Here is a 24,850-nt window from a genome sequence, read left to right on the forward strand (position 1 = left end):
AAATTATTTAACAAACTGTAAAGTTTAGACAATGTATAATCTTAATTTCAAGGTGTTGAGTATTAAAAACAAATTTTATATTTCAAAATTGATCTTAAAAATTATGTTCTATACCTTAAGAATGTATCAGTGATTTGCCACTAAATAACCTTTAAAATAGAAATGTTCAGTCATGTTATTCTGAGGAACCTTGGCCATATTCTCAGATGTTTATTCCCTTTAATTTTTTATGTATATTCTGTGCATAACAAGAAACTATAGGTCAGCAATTTTCTAGTCATTTGCTGCAAGAACTTTTAAAACATGCAGTACCTATTTTTTTCCTTAGATTGTTCAATTAAAAAATGACAACAGCCAACACAACAATAGCCATCCATGTGAATGAATCAAAACTATACCTATTTTTTTGTCAGATTGGCAAATATATCTATATATTTTGGTGTGCTGAGAATTTTAGTGATTAGTAAAGTGTACCATGAGATGAAAAGGTTGAAAATCTCTGTCATAGGCCAACTATTCTCGCTTTCTTTTTTAGGGAAATATATATCAAATATTTACAAATCAAATAGATTTTCGAAGTCAATTTTTGGAAATAGAATATTTCCCAGTGGAATTTGAATACCGAGGCACTGTTAATGAGCTTTGTTAGCTTGGAGATGAAGACATTTGGATTCTATCCCATGTTAGGTTCAGAATCTACACAACCAAAATATCTCTTCTTCCTTCTAACTGGCAACAACAGCAAAATACAGTAAAAAAATTATTTTCAATATTGATTCTTTCTTGAGATTCCCTCTCCAATGTACGAAGGCCACAAAGTTCAACAGATATGGCTTTTTCACAAACAGAATCAGTGTATGATGCAAAAACCACACCCCTTATATTTTTCTGCTCTGTTATGGTATAAAGGTTGGCTTCCGGGTGGTGGCATTCATCTTTTGAATTCTGAGTTGTTCCCTCAAAACACACTGAACTACACAGACACTGAGATTTTAAGAGAAAGTTTTGAATACAATACGCAGGAAAGACTGTGTGAAACTATCTCAGAGAAGAAAGCTTAGGACTCGTCAAGCACATACTCTTCTTCAAGAGTGTCTTCTAACTTTTGGACTTGCTCCTTGATGGACGTGGCCTGCTGTTGAAGCAGCTGCTTATTCTTGGGCCCAAGCGGTATCTCTGAAGCCTCCTTCACGAGATTCTCAGCCTGAACTGCAATACCTTCCGTTCGTTTAGAAAACTCCTAGAAACATAGATTATAATTGTTAGGAAGGTGCCTCCCATTAAACTCTGCCCTCAAATATATCACATATATGTACTGCAGAGTCTCCCAGAAGCCAGATGGACGGGTAGGTTCATACCTGTGTGAACATTAGCTCATGAATGCCCTGAGCAGTAAAACCGATGTGTTTTCTTCATGGCCAGAATAGACTTGGCGACATTATTTTCCTTGTATGGACACAAGCAGGTAGAGGACTTTGCAGTTACCCAACCATTCTCACACGAATGTTTTTTCATTATTTCCTGGGTCGAGTTTATTGTTTAAAATAAACAGTAAACTGAGCTTCATTATAATAATTGACTTATCCACAAATATGTTACGCCCACTGCTGTTGTATGTGAGCTTACAGAAATGAACTCCGAAGGTTTAGACTTTGGAATTCATAACTGAATCTACAGGGACTGTCAGCTCACATATAGCAGTAGTGGGCGTTCATAAACTCGGATTATAAACTTGCAACATTAGCAAATACTGTTACCATATTTTTGGATATTGTCAATTTCTCTACCACAAGGAAGCTGTACTTACTCTTTTTTATTCTCTTATTTTTGGAGTTCCTAATGTTTCAGAATCCCATGAATGGAATCAGTAATATAAAATAGTAATTTTTCCCTTAGTGTTTCCGAGTACCATGGAGAAAGCAGAGCTACGTTTGAAATTGTTTACATACAATCACTAAGAGCCTTATGCAAGCTATGAATGGGGCAAGCTCAATGCAAAGGAATCCAAAGAACAGAATGCTGTTGGCGAAGACCAATTTAAACAAAAGCAGAATAACATTGTAAGGTTTCTGTCTACATCCTAAGAAGACGACGTCAGTGGTGGCAGGAGGTACCGGGAAACACTGGACTCTGGCATGGGATAGGCCTGGAGTCGAACAGGCTCTGTCCTTGGCTAGCTGCGTGACCTTAAGACACATAACTCTCTGAATGCTCCTTAAGTCATCAGCAAAGCCTTGTTGTGAAGATTAAACACGATGTTGCCATGAACACCCGCCCACCTACTGGCAGGCAGGAAGCGAAGTTCCTTAGCACAACCCCTCCGGGGCTACAACTGGGATGAAGGCTGTGTTAACCGTGACAAGAGAGCAGAGAAATAGAGAACAATTACTCCAGCTTACAAGTGCCTGTGCCGCAGCATCTTTTTAAAATGAAAGTAGCATACGGTAGCTAAGAGTCTGGGCTCAGACCTCCTGCGTTTGAATCCCAAACTCTCCAGTCAGTCATCCTAAAATCTTAGACAAATTCATTAATAGCTCTGCCCCTTATATTTCTTCCTTTATACAATGGGATTAACACTGGTACCTATTTTTTATAATTATTTGGGTAAAATTAAAGAAGATGATAAACATCAAATGATTAGACCGGCATATAGTATATATTCAATTAGGGTTAGCAGATATTATTAAATCAATCCCAAAGTATGCAAGATCATTGGTTAAGGAAAGTTTTAATGGTAAGAATAAAAGGTTACATTTGCTGCATTTGTAGCCGATAAACTGATTCAAAAGAATTAAAGCCACAGGGTGTCAGAAACCCTGCATGGAACCCAGGTGGAGCCCGCATATGGTAATTTCCCAATAACTATAGTTGTATTTATTTTTTAAAAGTCTGGTGTATTTAATATATAAAATAATTAAAATTAAAAATAATGTTCTACTTAAATGGCTGGTGAAAATCATACAGAATCGAAAGATTAAGTAGCCTTATAAATGTTCAATTCCTCAGTTAATAATAAGAGATACAATAAAAAATAGAGGATGAAATGCAGAAAAGCCTTCCACGGGTAAGAAAACAAAAGTGGAAGGATGTGCTTCCTAAAGGCTTTGAAAGGATGGATACAAGAGTCTTCTTTCTTATGCACTGGCTGGCACATTTTAACACTAATTCAGTCTTCTTATAAACCCCCAACACAAAAGCAGGAACCAAAATAGCCTGTACACGTCTCCAAATGCTGTGTACGAATCTACTGGCCTGCTCTGAGTGTCCAGGGCCTTTAGTGTACAGGCCAGAGCTCACCGTGGATGACAGCTACACAGTCCCTCCAGGATGCGCCCCTGGGGCCTCACACTCCTTATGCTGAAAACAGGGTTGGTCACCTTTCCCCACCACAGCGGCTCCTTCAGGCTCCCACCTCGCTCCCATTGCCTCTGGAGACTCAGAACCCTAGGAATCATCTTCTTTTCCTTCACTCCCCGTCTCTTGCCTCTGTCCCCACTGCCATCCCCTTCACCCTCACTCACGTCCATATCAATGCACACATGCATATCTTTCTCGTTAGACTCCACGGCCTCAGTCTTTCACCCTTTCGACGTGCTGTGCCTGCTGGAGAACTCATCTCCCTAAAGTACAGCTCTGATCACACGACTCTTCCTTAAAACCGTGAAGTGCCCCAGGTTGCCTTTACAACTGGACTTCACTTCTCTGCTTTACAACCTGGAATCCCGTCTCTAACACTTTTATACTTTATGTCATTCCTCATTTTAGGAATGAGCATTATCTGCCCCAAGTTCTGCTTTTCTGTCTTTATTTGCCCTTCAATACTAAGGTGAAAGTATCACTGTTTTCAGAAAAAAATTTGTAATGGATTCGTCTGTTAGTGAACTATTTTCCATTTGAATGAAAACTTTCCGTTCTTAAAGTTTAAATCTTGCTTATTTTTCATTTCCCAGAGACACTTGACCAGTGTACTCCTGAGTGGATGATCAAGAAACAATAAGTATCGATTAAATGCATAATCATAATAACTAATAGTAACAGGGAGGGGAACACAGTTTCTCCCCTGCATGAGCACCAAGGGACGCTGCGTCTCACTGATGATATACCTTTGTCTGTTCCAATTCTGAAGACAAACTCTCCAAGCTGCTAAAACTCAGGAAGCGCTCGTGGTTGGAACCTGTTTGAAAAAGGTATCTGACCACTGTCTCCTTGTTGGTTTCAAATCGCTCCCATTTTCTTAATGTGACCTAAATTTAAAAAGCACATAAACATCATGTAATACTATGACTTATCAAAGTATGTCACAAGACAGTGTTCACATCCCCATTCTTCGTTAGTCTGTCAACTGGTAGTTCAGCCTAGCAGTTCAACAGTTACACTGAATAAGGACGATCCTAATGGTTTCTACCAGAATTTCCCCTTTGAGTCTCAGTTCGTCTACAAAAAGAATATGTGTGAGCTAGCGCTCTGAGTTTTCCGCCAGCTTTAACATCCTATAAATCCAAGGATAGTACTATAACTGTAGATAAGGGACAAAGAAAAAGAAAGCCTCCCATACTGTGTCAAGGGAGGGGAGGGAAGGGAAGGGAAGGGAGGGGAGGGGAGGGGAGGGGAGGGGAGGGGAGGGGAGGGAAGGGTAAAAGGGAAACAGAAGAGAGAGAAAAAGAGGAGTGGGCAGCAAGCAGGGGGCAAAACTCAAAAACATTATTTCAGGTAATGTGTCAGGATCACAACAAAGCCTAACAGCATGGCTGCTGGACTGGGAAACGTGAAATAATTCATTGTCAATTTCTAGATTTAGGCTAGTGTGATTAAAACCCTGGCTTTATTATTGATCACTGTTGTGTCTTGGAGTCATGCCTTTAAACTCTTTCTTTTGGAAGCATCCACACTTGCAAAATGTGCTAATTGTCGTACCCCTCTCATAAGGCTGATGTGCTGCTTAAAAGAGATCATTCATGTGTTGGCGCATCATAGGCAGAAACAAACGTTTTTCCCACGCAAGCAGGCGATACAGCCTGTGCCGGGAAGTTACGCAGCCCTGGGCCTCCCGTCTCCCACCTGGATGCGGCGTTCCTGCTTCTCCCTGCTGCGCTCCAGGCCATCCAGGGTGCTCTCCAGCTTCTGCAGCTCCTCCTGGACCTGGCCAGGCAGCCCACCTTCTCCCTGCTGAGCCTGCGTCATCTGCTGCTGCACGTCCCTCTTCTTTGCAGAGATCCTCTTTGTCTTTTGCTGGAAGCATTTGTTCAACAGGTGGACCTACGTGTTACTCCCCGAGCAGGGCCATAGATACCCACGCTTTAGGAGAGGGGCAAAACGCACCCCCTCACCCAGTGTGAGTCACGACTGCTTTAAAGTTAACACAAACAAACACTGGTGACGAGGACAGTGCCTTAGTTCAAAATGGACATTAGTTATAGTTGATGTTGTGAATGATAAACAACATAATGAATTTGGTTCTGGTGTTTTAACTGTGCAAATTCAGACACTTAGCATTTTGTGCAATATTCCAGAAGGAATTTGGCAAAACTATTCACTTGACATGGTTCTCCTAGAATAATTATTTTTTTGCTTAAATACACAAAGTCCTAACTCCATTTTTAAAAATCATTTATGCTCTAAAAAGTGCCAATATTAAGAAATTGTATTCCTAGGCATATGCAGAATGATTAATAGGCTGAGCTATCTGGGAAAGGTTTAGTTTTAAAATCAACTTTGTATTGAATTATGATGTACAAACAGAATGGTATGCAAATCTCAAGCATACAGCTGATGAATTTCCACAAATAAAGACACACGTAACCAAATATTTGATCCAAGAAATGTGAAATCATAAAATATAATGTAAGAATTTACAATCTTATGTCTCTGACTTAAAGTAAACTGAAACCCACACACATGTTTTATAAGAATTGAGAACAATGTAATTTCAAAAATTAACTTTTTTTGTATTTACAGCCTTTTCACAATTACTAGTTATCAGTGTACCTATAAAGCCCAGAAGCTGCCATTTTATGTATACCTTTAGTACAACTCCCATTTTTATATATTATTATATTTACAATTAACTAGCATTTGCTATATATTAAGTTAGCTAGAATTTTGTCATTAAAATATTTTATTTGAATTACACTTCTTTTATACTGAGTTTGACAAGTGAAGATGATCCAAATTGCTTATTATCAATATATGTAGCAGAATTTCACGACTTCCAGTTCTGAGCCTACGTAAACATACTCTCTGAAAGGCCCGGCACTTCATGTAAGTTGCAATTGCCCAAACTAAAATGTATTAAAAGTTGTACATTGAAAAGTGATATTTTAATATGATGAAAAAAGAATCTTGATCTCAAATATGAAGCAATTATCTCTATGCTTCCAGTCTCTGTAATGAAAAGGACAATTTGCAAGTTTTGTGAAGGTTTTCATAGCTAACTCAACTTTCCCTTCATGATATTTCTTGACCTTTTTGGTACCACCCAGTCACTCAGGCTGGGAATTTATCTTGCAGGATCTTTGAAACATTTAATATTTAACCATTCAGCTGGGCTCCTTCCAGCACACCCTGCCCCCTTTCCCTTGCCCTCACCCAGTGGATATACTATTCCTCCCTCCAGTTCTGTCCGTCATCAACTAATCAACTCGGCGTGAATGCGCCAGGGAGAGCAGCGTTCTACCTGGTGATGGAGAAGTAACTGCTGGGCTTCAAACAGGTTTTCCGTGTCCAAGATCTTCTCGGCTTCCTCCTGGACTTCTTTAGAACCAGAAATCAACTCTTCAAGGGAACTCTGGACTATTTCTTTGTACTGGACACAGTCCCCAAAATTGCTTAGCATCTTTTCAACCTAGGTTTTCATGAAAAAAATTGTAAATCAAATGCTCATGTAATCTTAAAAATTTTTAAGAACTTGTATAAAATCTTTCTCATCAACTTGAAATAGATACACAGATCTCTGCTCTTTATTCCCTCATATATTTTAAAGCTTTTTAAATCATTATTCAACTGCATAGTCACTTATGGGAGTCGCAAGCCTCTTTTGATATGGTGTTGTACACCATATTCAAAACCTACCTCAAAATTTAAGTGAAACAATAAATCTCTATATATTGTATATATTGTCCCCTGGATCCCTTGAATTCTAATTACTAAAAAATCTAATTATTAAAAATCTAATTATGAAAAAAGTATGTTGTCAGAAAGTTATGTTCATTCTATTTAAAGTACGGGGAAAATTTGCATAGAGGAAAAAGCACAAAAAGGTACTTGTTGAAAATGCACTTCCAATAAAGTCTACATAAAACAATATAATTTCTAATTTTGTGGTTCTTTAGTGGACTCTTTTTCTTGTCATTTTCCCTAATTTTCAGCTTTGTCTTTTGCCTAATTTCTGCTTCCTCTAGGTTAGTATACCAGCATCTTTTTATTTTCAAAGTCTACCCCTCTCCATCATCACTGAAATAATCATGTTGACATTGTATCATCATTTGTCTTCCACAGAAGCCTTCAGTGTCTCCTTCTCTTGTGCTCTTTTTTTTTTAATCTGTGACCCTCTTCTGCTCTGTCTTTGTCCCAGGTAACTTGGGGCGTGCTGTTCTCCAAACAAACAGAAAGAAAACCCAATGAAAACCACACAGCTCTCAGTAAATCACAGCTCTGGGGAAAGAAGTGACTTTCACTAGATATTATTAATCCACAGCCTTTTTTGTTACACTAGACAATTGTAAACACGTTGTGTTCAATTAACTTACATACTAAATAGATCATAATCGAAGGAAGCCCTGAGTGTGTCAAATTCATCTTTTTACATCAATGTTTACATGACCAGGATATTTATTTTCTCTGCTCCCTTTTCACTCTGTTTAAGTAACAAAAAGGGTATTAACATAAACTATACAGAATACATATGAGTGTGCAAAGAACTCATGCCTGCATTCATTACAGATAGATTGTTGCTACAGGTCCCATGAGAGTTTTTGAAAGATAAAGCAAACCAACAGCCTCAGTAAAATGTTGGGGTGAATAACAATTTCTAAATTTAAAGGCTGCCAAAGTGGTTGTGTTGTCTATAATGGAATATAAATTAATCTTTTGGCATGACTAAAACCATTTGGTAGATCTTGGATCAAGGGTTATCTGCACACATATTTGCTTCTTGTATTAGTGTCCTTACTCTTTTTTTTTTAAATTTTATTTATTTATCTTCAGAGGGGAAGGAGAGGGAGAGAAACATCAATATATGGTTGCCTTTTGTGCGTCCCCTGCTGGTAGTTGGCCTGCAAGGAACCGGCCTGCAACCGAGGCATGTGCCGTGTTGGGAATCGAACTGTGATCGTCTGGTTCGCAGGCCCGCACTCAATCCACTGAGCTACGCCAGCCAGGGCCAGTGTCCTTACTCTTATTCTTACCCTCTTGACCAAGGAAAAAGTAGAGGAGAACAATACCAGAATTTCATTTAAAGTATGGTAGTGGCAACTATCTAAGCCTGGTTACCTCTATGAAAGATAGGTCATCTAAGGATCAAAATAGCTTCTATTCCAAAATTTAATTAATCTGCTTGTTGTTTTCAACTTGTCAAAAATTCTTAAGAATAATGTATGTTACACATCAAAATTATCACATAAAACTAAATCTCAAGCAGTTGAGAGTATCTTTGGCTTATGTAAATTCACTTATAAAGTCTTAGGTAGATCTACATGGATTAAAAATATAAAAGGTTAACTACCAAACTATTACATTAGGGACAGCTAGACAGAATTCCAGATCTTCGGAATAAAGGAACTTCGTTGTCATTCAATTAGTCATTATTTCTTGCAAGTTTATTAATGATTTCAAGAAATACTGGTAGCTAGTGGTTCAACTTTACATTCTTATATTATCTTCCAGGCACAAACCCAAAAAGGAATGGTTCTGATAAGCTTTGTAGTTCAGCTGTAGACCAACGTGAACTAACATATCCAACAATGACAGAGGCCATACTTCCAACATTCTACTCATCTTTCCCACCAATATTCATATATATCAACCATTCTATTTCAACTAAGATTTTGTTATAAACTTACTATAACAACAAAAGAGAGTTGTCAAACCACAACCCAAAGAGAAAGGACCTTCCGTTTCCCCTCCCCGCACACCTGCCTGTCCAGAGTGCTAGTAAATACCTCTGACAACAAACTCCCGAGAGCCTGGAAAGAACTAGATAATGTGGCCAGCTCATCTCCCTGCTTCTGGGCTTCTCTCTCAGAAGAAACTTCCATCAAATCTTTAAGCCTGGACTTCAGCCAGCTGAGAGTCTTGCCTTTTTGGGTGACGCCGTTTTTTATCTCCTGGAATGGAAGAACACATGTACGGAACAAAACACAACTGTGAACGTAACTTGCCAGCAAGAATAGATTCAAAGGAAGGGGGCAGGTCAGGTGGAGGTGGGGAAGCCAGACATTCACTCCCCAATGGAGTGTCTGCTTCTACTACTTTGCTCTGATCCTTCATAAGGGTCTACAACGGTGAGAAAGCAATGGCTCTCCAATGCCAATACTTCATGTGTAAAGTCAGTACTCTCTATACCAAAAAATCACCTTCATAGTCACATGGCTAGAAATTTACAGATTCGCTGGATCACAACAAAGACGCTTGGAAAAGCCCTGAGGAAGAAGATTTGATACCAACACTGGGAATTATAAGTGTTTTGTTACTTCATCTTCTGTGAGCTGGAAGGAACATGATATTTTTTGAAGAAAAGAAAAAAGAATCCTTTTTCAGTTAGCTAATTCTTTTATTAAGCAGCTTACTCATTGAATATTATTACAGATGACCTAAAGATTTATTTTGTCTGTATTAACTTGTATTTTATGCCTCACTTTTAGTTAGCTTTTAGAAGTCAATACCCCAGAGAGTAAGAGGCAAAAAGAAGATCATAACTCACCCAGGAAGGGGAGGAGTGCTGGCCAAGACAATGCCAGAAAGTCTGTGGGGCTCCAGCCCTTGCAGGGCAGGGGACCCCGCGAGAGGTGACTCAGGTAGCCTCTCCTTCTACACCCACCCTGAGTAGCATGGGGGGCGGAGTGGTCTCCAACCAACCACATGTTTTGCTACAGAAGGTCTCACAGGGCAAACCATACCAGCCAGAAAACAGCTGGTTCCAGAAGTGATGTTACCTCTTCATTCTACCATGAGAATTTTGTTTGTACTATGACAGCAACTCATAGCAAACACAGGGCGGGGCAGAAGTAGGCTCCCAGCTTTGAATACACAGTACAGAGTTCACAAGCTACTATGATAATCATGTCCTGCATGTCTTTTTCCGTACAAACGACCGCAAACCTGCTTTCGTCCCACCCTGTAGAGCTATCCTTCTGTTGGGCAAGCATGGTGCTACCGAGCACTTCTCGCCTTTAAGGGGATTATACTTTTAATATGAAAACGAAAGTGGATAGACACAGAAAGAACAAAATATTCTCATTAACAAAAACTATGAGACTTGAGAGATTCGAAAAACCGAAAGATAAAAACTTCTACAAGAGTACTGGTCTATAACACCACGAGCCAAGCCAAGAGGGAGAGGGTTGCCGCATGCCATTCAAAGAATGTGAACCGGTTTAGACCCAAAGCTCTGTCACAGCTGGGTTATGGGGCTGTCCCCAAGCTCACAGGGGGTGATCCAATCCAGCTGAATGTGACATAGAAAGAATGCTTAAAGAATGCTTAAAGCCCCGGATACTTCATTTTCTGTGACCTGGCTTTTGAGTAGCTAAAAACGTATTGTGTTACAAACCTACAGTGTTCCTTTCTTCTGTGACAGTTCTTAAATCTTTGCTGTGTTGCATACCCGTGCACACAATTTTCCTCACAGGGTGTCCCATTAGCTAAAGATGCATTAAAAGCACCACTGAGCATGACTGAATCTCGAAGCCAAAAATGATCCAAGACAAAAAAATCCCTATAGTTTTCACAACATGGGGAGACATTTTTAAGTTAATTTTCAGGAACTTGACTTTCTGTAGAAAGTTAAAAAAAGACATCAGTTAGATTCCTTGTCTTTGTTTTTTATTAGCGGAAATTTTCCAGTAATGAAAAACATCCCAGAACTTACCTCTACAGCCTGCATAACATCTCCATGGTTGGCAGCATTGATGGCCTCATTCCTAATCCCCTTCAGTTGTGTCTCCTTTGCAGAGATCCAAGATGAGAGCTCAGAAATTCTGAAATAACCCAGGAGTTATCTTACTAAAGGAAGAACAGGTCAGGGTGGTTGGAATACATTTTCTATTTTGAATTCATTCATGGACACTTAGCAAACTGTTGAACGCATTTTCTGGAAGCTCTTCCTTAAAGAAATGTAAAGCTCAGGGCAGGGGTGGCCCCTCTGTGCTCAGACATTTGGGGGAGAGAAAAAGCAGAGCAGGCAGAGGTCCACTGAGGGAAAAAACACGTGCCCGTCCCAGGGCCTGGGCACCTGGGAGTCAGGATGGTACCACGTGAGGTCTGGTCTCACATGTCCCCACCAGAATGAGCCGTGACCCTAACGAGTCAGAAGTCCTCCTTTAGGGAGATGCGGTAATCCAAGAGAAAGAGGTGAAGCAATTCTGCCTCAAATAGATCATGTATGAGTCATTTGGAAATAAAGTGCTTCACGGTTTATGACTGAAATCCATTCTTTTTACTGAATGAAGCATTTCTATAGAAAAACATGGGCAACATCACATGATCTTCTTTTCTTTATTGTACCTGATGAAACGCATGTCGTTTCTTGCTTTGTAATAATCTCTGCATTAACAGAACTAAGATAGACTACATCCTCGTCTAGAAACAGTTCCCGGACTACCTGCTGGTGTAGTCCTTCCACTTGTCTGCGTCTTCCACCAGCTTCATGTAGGTGCTGTCCACAGCCGCTCTGAGCTCCCTGAGAGTCACGTGACAGGCTTCAGGTGTGTTCCTTACCGGGTCCCGGACTGGGAGCTTCACACACAGTTCTTCAATGAACTGCAACCTTTTCTCGCAGAGATGATGAGGACCTTTGTCACTGAAGAAAACCTAATGAGCAATAAACAATTGTATAATCGTGATGAGAAGCCAGACAACTCTTTTGTATTTTCATAGAAAAACCAAAGGAAGATTCCACTTAGACTATCCATGTAAAGGAGTTGAGCTCTTGAGTGTTTCCAGATCCAAATCAAAGTAGCTGTTATATCCTTTAAGTGACAACATGGTGTGACTTTGCAACGTGCGTGACATACCCTGTGCTCTTTAATGAGCTTTTCACTGCCTTCCTTGGGCACCAGCTTGGTTTCCCGGTCCAGCTCAGCTCTGCATTCTTCTACACAAGCCAAGAATCTGTTCTTCTCCACGTTGATCTTCAGACGAAGCAAATGATATGGGACTTCTCCCTGAAGATCCTACATTCCACAAGAAACATACAATACCATTACTGGTGACGTATATTTCCAACTGAAGTGCCAAAGCCACAGACTAGTTCCTGGAGGGCCAGTTGGTGCCATCTGCACTGTTCCCATCCAGCCTCCGAGCTTTGTACTTTCCCGAGCACTGTGGGTAGGGTGCGCTGATTCAATTTCATGTTTACAATGGCCCATGCACTACTGATGTTCCCACTTTTAAGATTAGACCATTGAGGCTCAGGGGTAAGTAGAAACAGGTAAATTTGAATCTGGATTTAAATCACACACTGATGACACATACCATCTCCCCAACATGTGTCCCTTTGAATTTTGGTAACAACCTTGTGAAGTAGAAGGACAGACATTATACCCACTACACAAAAGGGGAAAGCAAGGAAACCTTATTAGGTTTAGTTGTTGGAAGACATGTTGTTTCATCCTCACACCCACCCCCAGGTCTCTGTTTCTTCTAAAAGTCCCAGCTTAGAACTGACCACTCGGTTCACTTGTTTCTAAGTTCACTTGTTTCCAAGTGGGCCCTCCTCTCTCCTTCAAAGATTTCCTAAATATAGTGCTTATACTTTTCTGGACTTATTATATATTATACTTACATTATGTGAGACTAATAATCTCCCCTATGGGACTCTAGGTTCTTTGGGGAAAAAGGATTATATTAAGTTCATCATTGACTACTTAACCAAAAAATGTTTTTATTTAGATTGTTAGGTCATAACAATCTAACCCAGATGATAAAATCCTTGAGAACAGGATTGACCAGAAGTGTGTATGTATAAATTATGTGAAGTAAAATTTCAGTAATACCCCTAACTTTACTCAGATGAGAAGAGTGCATTAAATGTTGTTGAATCTGTAAAACACTCATGATTCCTGCTCAGAAAAAAAAAAGGAAAAAGAGTGCTCTTAAGTAATATGATCATAAATTGCTGTTACTAAAAAAACAGGAATAATAAAATTCCATCATTTGCATCATGTTCTGTTCAAGATCATTTTCTTAATGGGAGAAGTAGCTCCAATAGCTTTCTTGAGTTTCTAAACTTCTCCTGCAGTTGAACCCCAACCCCTTCATGCTCTCTCCCATCATCGGACACCATATTCCCATTGCGTCCCGACTCACCTTCCACTGTTTGTGCAGCTTTCTCACAGCCTCCTGCAGGCCCTGCTGCTCCTGCTCGGGCAGGATGTCAGTGAGCTCATCACAAGCTTTCAGGAAAGCATTGAGCACCCTCTGATCCAGCTGACTGTAAAACTCCTGCCATGGAGACAGAGAAGGTGGTCAAGAGTGGGGGGCTGAGCCCTGGCTGGTGTAGCTCAGTGGATTGGGCACAGGCCTGCCAACCAGAGGATCGCGGTTCGATTCCCAGTCAGGGCACATGCTTGGGTTGCAGGCCAGTTCCCGGCAGGGGACACATGATACACTGTGTGTCCCCAGCAGAGGCAACCATACATTGATATTTCTCTCCCTCTCTCCTTCTCGTCCCCTCTAAAGATAAATAAATAAAATCTTTAAAAAAAAAAAAAAGAGTGCGGGTCGGATCAAAGCAGCATCAGACGCCGTGCAGTGAGGCAGTCACACTTCTAAACAAGCTTCTTCGTTAGCTGCTGCCCTCATCCAATACTCTGAGCAACTACCGTTTTGATTTTTTTTATCTCCAGGGATAAACTATAATCATTTAGAGTTATTGGGTGAGGCCACCACATCTAAAGTTCAACTGGTACTTTTTAATTTTTAGAAAAGACATATTTACAATTTTCGAATTTGGTAGAATATTCTGGAAGGCCAATGGGAGATCCTAGCCCCTTGATGCCACAATGATAGGGATAAACTCACAGTGTGCTTCTTCAGGAGGCCTTCCGGGTCCCCCTTTTCCTCCAGGCCCTCCTGTGCCACTCGGAGCACCTTCTCCAACTCTGCTCGGGACTCCTCAAATTTCTTCATCAAGCGACTGTTGGTTTCCACACGCTTCTTCCAGTCTCCAGTTTTCTTTACCATGTTCTTGATTTATAAAAACAATCATAATGTGATGCTTTCTCATTATTTACTGTATCATTTTGTCAAGGAAAAACACTTGAATCCACTTCATTATAATGAGAATAATCAATCCCTTCTAATATTAATAAATATTAATATTAGGAAAAGAAGTAAAATGTAGTTTCCAAAAACCATCATGAACCGTAATGATTTTATGTCCTTATTCTTTGCATTTTTCCTCATTCCCATTTCTAACTCAGGGAGAGAACTCACCTGAAAAGCAACATGGGCATCTGCAACCTGTCTCTGTAGCTTGGTCTGATCGAAATGCTTCAACACCCCGCTCAAGGTCACAAACTTCTGAATGCTTTGGCTGCCTTTCTCAATTTGCGTCATGGTTTTCTTACAGCTTTCTTGACAGGCTAACAGTTCCTACAAGGGAGGAAAGCCCATGATAGTATTTAATGGGGCAAGAAAGAAAAAAAAAGAGAGAGTAACCATTAAAAATAAAAGGAACATAGCCCTGGCTGGTGTAGCTCAGTGGATTGAGCACAGGCCTTCGAACCACACGATTGCAGTTCCATTCCCAGTCAGGGCACATGCCTGGGTTGCAGGCCAGTTCCCAGTAGGGGACTCACAAGAGGCAACCACACATTCATATTTCTCTCCTCTCCTTCCTTCCCCTCTAAAGATAAATAAATAAAATCTTTAAAAAAATAAAATAAAAGGAACAACATTATACAGCATTTAGGCTTTTAACCAGCAATAAGTAAAATCAAAACTCAGACAGGTTTTTTTTTTCAGAATTTTAAGCCATCGCTGAAGTCAAGGCTTTTTCTATAAGACATTTAAATGTCACATTGAGTTTTTGAGATTTTTTAATATTTCATGCCCATCTTATTAACACTGAGGGAATGACAGCACATCAGAATTGTTATCAGTCTAGTGCCTGCATTTCTCCAACCAACCAATAGGCCTATGGTCTACTGAGCAAATACAATAAAGTCAATCTACATAGCTGGTTTTCATTTGACTAAATCAACTTAAGACCATGCATGTTATTATACTTTACTGAGTCAGATGCAAAAGATTATACATTATTTGTGTCTACCAAAATATATACCATTTGAATTCCTAAAGTTCACAATCTATCAATCTCATTGACATAATGGTGGACCCCAGGTCCTAACCACAAAGGCAGCAGACCAATGTGCCCCGAGAGGGCTGGTGATTGTCACACATTTGCAGGACAAGAAGCAGGGCTGACACAGGCCCTTCCACCTCTGATTTGCACCCTGGCATCACAGTGCTTTCTGCAGCCGACGGCAAGGGGATGGATGACCCGGCTCAGCCCAAGGAGGGCGGTCAGTGTGTGACTCGTGTCTGTACCATTTGCACTTTAACACCCTCCATTGCTTTGGAAAAATATTTCAAATGGCTCAGTCAGATGCTAGTTTTGGTAATCTCGAGTCAAATATTAAGAGCAGAATTTTTGTTTTGCTTTGGCAAAATAGAACAAAGGCACGCTTTTTCCTTTTGAAGATTTAGGAGGTAAAAGAGTAACACAGAAAGATATTATTAGATATTACATATTTTAATTGTGGAAGAATTCTTTGATGGCCATTTATGGCAATGTGGGAATGTAAGAAACGGCACTCTAACTCAAAATGAAAAATAATCTTTATCCAATATGATGAAAATCCATTAGAACAGGGGATGGTGGTATAATCATTGTCTCTTTATTATCAATAATAATGATAATAATTGCTACTAATTACAGAGTATGTATATTATTTGCTAGTCTGATTATAGAATATCTAATGTAATCTCCACAAGACACTCTCAACTTAGTTAGGTATTTAAGGTAAGGAAATAAAGGCTAATCACGATGTTGTCATTGGTGATATTGGATCTATGACCTGAATACCCGATTCGCTCCAGACACTCTGGGGGATGCTCATTGACTGCACCCTCCTCTGATGGACCAGTTAGTTCGTTTATAATAAACCAACACAATAAGTCAATTAACCGAAACCCTCAGGGGAAGGCTGATCTGCATACAGATCTGCTTGACTAACAAAATGAGACAAACAAACGTGATTATCACTCCAAACACAGCTCCAGAATTTCATGGCTGTGCATGCAAACCTGGTCCTAGAGGTAGAGAGGAGAACTTGTAAGACACGGATTAGAAACACTGGGTAGAAATGGATTGCAATGATCTATTTCTATAGGATCTATATATCTACATATATAAAGTGTACATTATCTAGAACACCTTTTAATATGTAATTTTTATTTTACCTGCAGCAGACAGGATTTTTACCTCTGGACAAGATGTATTTTTGTTTTGAGTTGGCAGTACTGTTCTAGAAAAGTGCTTCTTGACCTCTCAGGATTTCTGTCACTTTAAGCACTACCTCAGTCTTATTACACACGCCTTAAAGTGACAGCGTCTCCTGAAAGGGGCGTGTTCTCACCTGATGTTTTTGTTTGAAAAGAGCACTAGATTGTGCCTCGCGCTCCAGAACAGTTATCATTTCATTGATTTTCCCAAGGGAGTCGTAAAAGAACGTCATCTGCTTTTCTAACTCCTCCAGCGGCGCTGACAGCTGTTGAGCCTCATACAGGAGTGGGGAGTAACGTTCTTTGACCTTTAAAAGTAAAGACAAAAATTCCATTAAATGGCGTCACATGCAACAAGCGCAAGTCCTGCTCCTGGCTCCCATTTTCATTAACGACGAGGTCATTTTGTGCTTGCGGGTCTCCAAGGACATTTGTTTAACGGTATTCCCTATGTTAAATTTGTATGTAGAAAACAGTATTACTATAGCACTGAGGTAAATAAATGCCACAGCATTTTCTTGTGAAAATGTATCTCAGTAGCACTCTCCCATCTAAATGATGTTGTTAGTGAGCCAGATGGCATCGGATTGCTGTTCATAAATAGTGTGACCTACCTTCACTTCGGCCTTGAAATAGAACACAAGATAGTCTCCAGTTACATTATCTAGACTAACCTGTGCCTTCCAACTTTATCTTTAAGAACTCCGCTGCTTGAACTCTTCTAACCCCAGACATGCTTACAAACTTGACTCCTTCTTCCCAGACAGGCCTCACGCTTTCCTCCCTCCCCTGAGCGCCGCACTTTGCTATACCCTGCCCATCACTCTCACGTACCAATTTATTCCCAAAGGCTCCCATGGCAGGGGACAGGTCCCTAGCCTGATTTGGCCCAGCCTCTACCTGCCACTTGTGTTTTACAAAATGATGTAACTTTATATGCCTGTGTTATTTTTATTTTTATGAGGAGGCATGGTGACTACCTAATCACCTTTATGTTGGAATCCAGGACCCACAACTCTCCAAGAACTTCCTGTCCCCCCCCCCTCATTTAATTTAGAGTTGGTCGCAAAGTATCATTAAAACTTGTGGGGAAAAAAGGAAAGGAAACTGCATACTCATTAGTAGGTCATTCCTTTTTTTTGCCTCCTTAAATCAAAAACATCATCCTCTCATGTTCTTGGATGCATTACCTGAAGGAAAACTCCTGAAAAGAAAGCTACTGACCCGCTGCAACAAGGGGATGCTGAAATCACTCTGAGCAGACCCTAGGGAATCTGCTACCTTGTACAAAAGTCAGTGTGCTTCATAAATCTTCGCTGGATGCAGCAGAAAACCTACCAAGACGCTGCTGCGTCTGAAGCAGCAGGAGAAACAAAACAATGCCCGAGTGTGTGAAAAGGCCCACGTGCTCCGGCAGAGGCTGCCCTGAATCACGGGCCTGGGCTAGCGCAGGCGTGCAAGCCCGAGGCACGGCTTCGAGGGCTTTGGGCAGGGTGTCCTCGACGCTGACTGGGACTGAGCCCCATCTTTAACATTCTCCTAACTTGAGTGTTAAAGTAAAAGGGATCAGACATTCACATTCCGATACATACCAGGACCAGTGACAAATTAAGCTTTCTCGTGTTCATGGCACCGTTCTTTCCTCATTCGCCTACCTCCCTGTTTATTCTTTTCATGAAGTCTCTATTGCTGATTTCATATAGGTGATTGGCTTTTTACTTTTTCTCTCCTAGTTAACAGATATTGTACCAGGAATTAGTTACCTAATCTAAAGGCACTTTTCAAACAACATACTTCATAAAATTCAACTTTAGATGCATAAAAATCTCAGTGGAACTTCCGAAGCTTTTAAGAAAAATTCCTCAATAGAATAAAAGAGACTTATCAGTAATGCTCGATATTCACTGAGTTCCCTACACAGAAGTGGCTGAATGTATGTATTTTAAGTCTGTGGTGAGCTCCATGATTCCATGAGACGCGGAGGGAAGAATTTTCACTGCTCCACAGCAGTGTAAGCAGAAAATAACGTAAGTACTCTTAGAGTAAACGACATCAAAGAAATTATCAAAAAAGGGGCATTTCGAAACTCCTACTCATTTAAATATCTGATCTCCTCCTCTTCCTCCCTCCTCATCTACTTCTCCCCCTTTGGTTTCATCACATTTAATTGACCCCCTGTCACCCCTGCAAATGCTTATTTTCCCATTAAAATACAGCTACAAATATTTCTATTTTAACAGGAAAAGTAATAGTTGGTATCAGCCTAGCATTTCATTTTTAAAACTCATGACATTGTTACTAGATGACAAAGCTATTAAATCAAAACCACAAGAAGACACAAAAGGCATGATTTGTTAACAAGTAAATGATCTGTCCCTGGGTGACAGAGGAGGAGGCAGTGTGGGTCCCCCACGGGGTCCCCTGCATTAAAGTATTTCCCCCACCTTGGTTAGCTGCTCCTTGAGCCCAGACATGGTGGCAAACATTTCATTAGCTTCTTCCTGGGAGCTCTCTTTAGTGATGAGGTGCGCCGTTTTTGTGATTATCTTGTATTGAGCATCCATCACAGGTATCCTCTGCTCAATGTCCTGCATGAGGCATTGAAACAGCTCAATTAACACACAGCAGGCTGGGCAAAAGTCAATATGCACTGTGGAAAATTCTGTACTCACGATAAACTTTTGGAGATTCCAGTTATTGCTTCCCTTCATTACTAATATATGTAAGTAATGCCATATAGATAAATAAAAGCTTTTTAAAAAAAGTAAGCAAAGTCCTCAATTTAACATAAACATATGCTGAAGTAATCCTCACACTTTCAACATACTGAATGTGCTAATGTAGTACATAAATTTTATATCAGGTAAATGCATGTTAACAATTTAGGGTAATCCCTCTGAATTCAAAAATTAAATTAAATTTTTTAAAAAACCCACACTGTTATTGCAGAAAATTTATTAACTAGAGATCAATTAGGATGAATGAAATTTAAATTAAAATCTCTCACAGTGATAACCAGAGCTAACAACCCACCACCAGTTACACCAGGAATGTTTTTTCCTATGTGTGTTTACATCCATTTTTAGTTTCTACAAAACAGAAAAGGATAATATTTTCTGCTTTCCTCACTTAATAGTATATTAGAAAAGTTTCTCATGTGATTAAATATTGTTTCACTGCCCCATTTTGAGAGCTACAGGGTATTAAAACACCTAAACAGTGCAATTCATTTAGTAAATCTTTTATCTTTGGAGACTTTTATGTAGAGGTGTGATCTACAGACACTTGTTTTCTTCTAGTGCTTTGTAATTTGGTTGTAAACATATCTCCAAATTAAAAAATATTTTGAAGTTGCTTTATGGGCAAAACATATCTTTAAAAAATTCAAATAGATTTTTATTTGAAGATAATTTAAATTTTTTTTCAGGTACAAATCAGGATACACATGCATAATATCAAAAGAGACATAGAAAAAGCTTTGAGATGATTTGAATAACTTCACTGATCTTTATTTTCACAATAGAAGAGGTTTTTCACTTTATGGTCCAGAAAGTCCCCTCACCTCCAGGTCTTGGATTAATAACTTGACGTTCATAAAGGAGACTTCGACGGGTTCAGAAAGTTTCCTGAGGGCGTCAGCTGCAAAGTCAGACAGGGTAGTGACAGAGTCTGTGTATTCTTTCTTCATTCTGTCCACCTCATCAGCTCGGGCATACTGTTGAGAAAAGGGGGCAGGGCAATACTGAAAATCACTAAGGCAAGATTCTGGAGGCCTGTGCCCTTCGTTTCTGCGTACTTTCTGGAGTGCTTATATGGGAAGAAAGACTCTAATTCCTGATCCTTATTTTAGATACATGGGAAGTCCAATTGCCATGAAAGGGAAAAGGGACTAGCATAGAAGTGAAGAATTATTATTTGAAACCTGAGTTGTTCCATATATGTATCCTCCACATGGCAACATAATGCTTAATCAGACTACTCATTTCTGTAATGCTCCTCCATTATTCAGGAGAAGGAATAAAAGACCAAATATAGATATAATAGTTCTACACACATCTGGACTCTGCTGTATTAAGTCCCTGTCATAATGATAAGGTAGTCTCTAACCAGACTGCTCATCACAACATTAAAACACATGCATGTTTTAAAAACATAAATTCGAAAGACATACTTGCTTGACTTCCATAAACAACTCCCTCCACCGCCCATTTAGCAATAACAATTGCTGTTTAAGATCACGGGAAACCACCTCATCACACGTCTCGATTAGAAAGTTGCCGGCATCATTCATGGCAGTGTGTTGCTGAATCCAATGAGGCAAGTTTCGAAAAAAATCCTGAATGACAAACAGTGCATACTATTTTAAATCATGAAGTAAATTCAGTAAAAAATATGATAATGACCAGCTTAGAGAAAGATCTTTGAAAGTTTGTGCCAATTTTAAGGTAAATCCTAACTCTGAAAATGCTGAATTCTATGAAGTTTCAAAAGTGGAAATGCTGAATGTATTTTTAGAAGAACATCTATGCCATGTCTATTGCTGAAGAGAGAACAAAACAGGACCATTTTCTGTCATTCCTATCTGACAGATGGAGAGTTGCATTCCTGTGAGCATAAAGGACTTGTGCGTTGTAGTCAGGTCAGTGAGTCCCAGTTCAGAGTCATATAAAAGAGATACTATTTTAGGGAAACACAGAGCCTCTTCAAAAAAAACTGTAAGCAAATTTTGACCTTTGACTTTTGATTCTAAAATCAGAATACAGTGTGTCATCCGGATAACGACTAAACATGGACATAAACCATCAGAAGAAAACATTTTAAATTAAATATCTGGGTGAAGAACACAATATAATAACATCCTGCCTTACTTGTCTAAGGCTACCCAGTTGGCCACGAAGCAGTTTCCACCTGGCTTCAAGTTAAGTGCCGGTGTGCAAGTATTTATACACACATCTACCACAGTGAAGGCAAGGATAACGAAAGATAATTCAAAATCCATTTCCTAAGCTATGTGTGGGAGTTCTCCCTCCATAAATAGATGAGAACACTTCTGTTTCTGGCGGTTATGTTTCCTTGGATAAAATGAGCACATGTGATATCTACTGGGGCACTGTGGTCTCATCGGAAAGCCAAAATCTGTATTGACTACATAGTTTTTGACACCACCAGCTACCCAAGCATATTTAGCCTAAATGAAATAAAAAATGGTAAGACATTAAAAAACGATACATCTATGTGTATAACACCATAATACATTAACTAATCTTGGATGGCAACCAGTAATTCTAATGTATGTATGATATTTCTGAATAGAGTCTGGCATTTTAATATCTTTTACATGTACATTGATTTTTTTCTGTGAGAAATGTCAGCCTCCTATTGAGGAGGGTATATAGGGGTGGGCAGAAGCAGGTTTAAATTACCAGCTGTCAATCCCTAAGGGATAAGTCATTAAGTAAGGACATGAAATAATAACAGTAAGAAGACAAATTCAATAATTAATAAACAATGCAAGAATAAACTCCTGTTTCATGTACTCATACCTGTAACCCTACTTTTTCCCCTCCCCTATATAGAAATCAGTCCATTTCATGTTATTTTTACACGACCTTAAAATAATACAATAACTTTTTTGCACATCCACATATATACTATAAGGGGAGGGGGGGAATCACACCTATTGAGAATGAGACCCTTGACTGAGGATTAATAAAGTCCAAAGAGACAAGAATGCAGTGACCCATCTCTCTGTGTAACCAGTGGATCCCATCACACAGATTCAGTACTATGTTTGCTGTCTTCATCTTAAATCAGAAAATCCACAGGGCAGCTGCCTTGGACTTGCCCTGAGTACAGACCTTGTGAGTACAGCGCCCTCTGCTGCCCATTGAGTTTGACGGTCCCTCCATCAGCGACTGCTCTTTGGAGGGCAAAATTACACACTGAACTGATGAGACAGGGTTAAGTTCTACCATAACTTTTACAAAGAATGGTATAAAATAATGTGCTGACGGAAAGTGCAACGTTTCGAGCAAAGTCAGGATTCTTAAGTCAAAGTTGTGAACATAAAACATTCCCTAGAGGACTATGCAAAAGTCTGTTTTTAAATTTACACGTGCCCCTTTCCTCTTGTGAGCAGCAACGTCACCTTTTTGGCGTGTTCTGATTGATTTAGCATCTTTTCCGCATCCTCCAGCCAGGCCTGCAGACTAGCCACAGTGCCGCCATACCGGTCCCAGTTAGCGATCACTTCCTCCAGCATGCTCCGCACGCTCCTCACTTCCACCGACAGGTTCCTCCACTGGGCAGTGGTCTCGTTCATGAATTTCATCACGCTCTCAGCTTCCTCCACTGACACAGACAACACAGATTGCAATCTTTATTTTATATCTTAAGTCCACTGAATCTTTTTTCTAGAGTCTATTACACTGGTGTGAAGTTGTAATTCTTTAGATTAAAAATTTAACGGGTGCAATGTTAGAATTTCACTCAGTTACTGCTGAGAATATGTTGTATCTTATTCACAGTTATTCATAAAGATTAAAGATGATAATATATTCAAAATACCTGATAAATGGGATGTAATAAATAACATATATATTTGTTCACATTTCACATGCACTCAAATAGATGTACACGCACACACACACACACACACATATAGTAGCAATCACAAAATAGTTGGTTTCCAGCAAATATGACAGACATTTACAAATGGAAACAAGCATATTTTACACCTTAGGTCTTTGCACAGATTTCAGTTTTCATGTAGTTTATTAAATACTCAAGTCAGCCCATTGTTTGGCCTTCAATCCTCAAAATTGAAAATGGGTTAGAAAACTGCAATTTAGAAAGCAGAGGCTGATTCTGGTGTCTCCATGCAGGCTGGACATGGCACAAGGTCAGGGGACCAAATCCACATGTGCTCTCTAGGCCAAAAGTCCCACAGAGAAAGAAAAATTATTTGGTCGCATGGAAATTCGTCGGCTCTAAATTTCACTCTGTGCAACACTGAAGCAAGTTCTGCCGTGAGTCTTACCTGACCCATCAGCTTTGACGTACATCTCAGCGGTCTGCTTCAAGATCTGGTACGTCACTTCATACTGTTCGAAGAACTTGCTGTTCTCTATGAAAGACTAGAAAAGGAGGGGGATGAGAAGAGAATAAATCCTGGCTCAGTCAGAAATGCCAAAGTCAGCTGTCTTCAGTATGCAAATATACTACCCAAATTTACCGACCTTGCTCTTCCCCAAAATATCAAATTCATTCAACTGCCATAAATGATTTAATTATTCTGAGAACATAAATTCTTGCCACACTTTGAATTCTAACTCACCCCTACATTGAGAAAATTGTCTATTTCTTCTCTCCCCAAGGGTTTGTTTTTAGAAGTTTCTCCAGAGAACCTGGGGCTAACATTTAGAAAGCACTAAATTTAGAAGAACATTATCAAATATCCCACTGGGTTTTAACAGTGAAATTCTGTGGTTCCTTGAACAGTAATTCTGGTGAATGATGGTTCTAAGAAACTTCAGATTATAAATAAATGGCACATCACACAGTTTCATTAAAATAAGATGTACAAAAATGTTCACAAATAGGAAAAGATGAAAAAATCACACATTCCACCCATGTTACCCATGATCTCCAAATTCTATTTCTTAGTATAAAAATTACAGATAAGTCATGTCTGTATCAGTATGTAAATTATATATGTAATAGAGTCATCATCAGCAAATGGATACTACAAATTGAGAATACACAAGAAATCCTAACTCCAGCAAATATGAAGTAACTCCTGTTTCAAAGATTATTCCTACTTCTCTAAAGCAGAAAATTTATGTAATTACAGGTAACAGCATATCACCAAAAGCTCTTTAACTTCTTTTAATAATATAATTCTAATTATCCACTCACTAAAATGCTTGATGTCTCATTATTATAAGATGCAAAATTAGCCTTCAGAAACCAGCCGAAGTCCTCAATAGTAGGCTGATGAATGCTAAACACGGAGATGCAAAATGCTTGTGTGCAGACAAACTACTCACATAGCAATTTCATAGCCATCCCTTGAATTTGTTGTAAACACTTATTATAGTTCAATACAACATTTAAAAATCACATATAT

General features: G+C 39.5%; 1 protein-coding gene across 8 annotated transcripts in view; it reads right to left on the reverse strand.

Moving 5' to 3' along the window:
• SYNE1 (spectrin repeat containing nuclear envelope protein 1) overlaps positions 1 to 24,850 on the reverse strand; it is a 407,591-nt gene that overhangs the window by 255,439 nt on the left and 127,302 nt on the right. For all 8 annotated transcript variants that reach the window (XM_037051212.1, XM_037051453.1, XM_037051603.1 and 5 more), the window contains 17 exons: positions 23,762 to 23,858; positions 22,871 to 23,073; positions 20,894 to 21,058; positions 20,285 to 20,437; positions 19,167 to 19,310; positions 16,857 to 17,030; positions 14,650 to 14,808; positions 14,236 to 14,400; positions 13,522 to 13,656; positions 12,228 to 12,386; positions 11,816 to 12,024; positions 11,084 to 11,192; positions 9,156 to 9,320; positions 6,674 to 6,841; positions 5,059 to 5,229; positions 4,104 to 4,244; positions 1,080 to 1,240 (listed from right to left, as the gene is read on the reverse strand). In XM_037051212.1, the coding sequence (XP_036907107.1) occupies positions 1,080 to 1,240; positions 4,104 to 4,244; positions 5,059 to 5,229; positions 6,674 to 6,841; positions 9,156 to 9,320; positions 11,084 to 11,192; positions 11,816 to 12,024; positions 12,228 to 12,386; positions 13,522 to 13,656; positions 14,236 to 14,400; positions 14,650 to 14,808; positions 16,857 to 17,030; positions 19,167 to 19,310; positions 20,285 to 20,437; positions 20,894 to 21,058; positions 22,871 to 23,073; positions 23,762 to 23,858 (2,678 nt within the window). The remainder of the gene's footprint in view (positions 1 to 1,079; positions 1,241 to 4,103; positions 4,245 to 5,058; positions 5,230 to 6,673; positions 6,842 to 9,155; positions 9,321 to 11,083; positions 11,193 to 11,815; positions 12,025 to 12,227; positions 12,387 to 13,521; positions 13,657 to 14,235; positions 14,401 to 14,649; positions 14,809 to 16,856; positions 17,031 to 19,166; positions 19,311 to 20,284; positions 20,438 to 20,893; positions 21,059 to 22,870; positions 23,074 to 23,761; positions 23,859 to 24,850) is intronic.

The sequence above is a fragment of the Sturnira hondurensis genome, unplaced genomic scaffold (assembly GCF_014824575.4).
Source record: "Sturnira hondurensis isolate 20B ecotype Veracruz unplaced genomic scaffold, ASM1482457v3 Scaffold0000167, whole genome shotgun sequence".
Lineage (NCBI taxonomy): Eukaryota > Metazoa > Chordata > Mammalia > Chiroptera > Phyllostomidae > Sturnira > Sturnira hondurensis.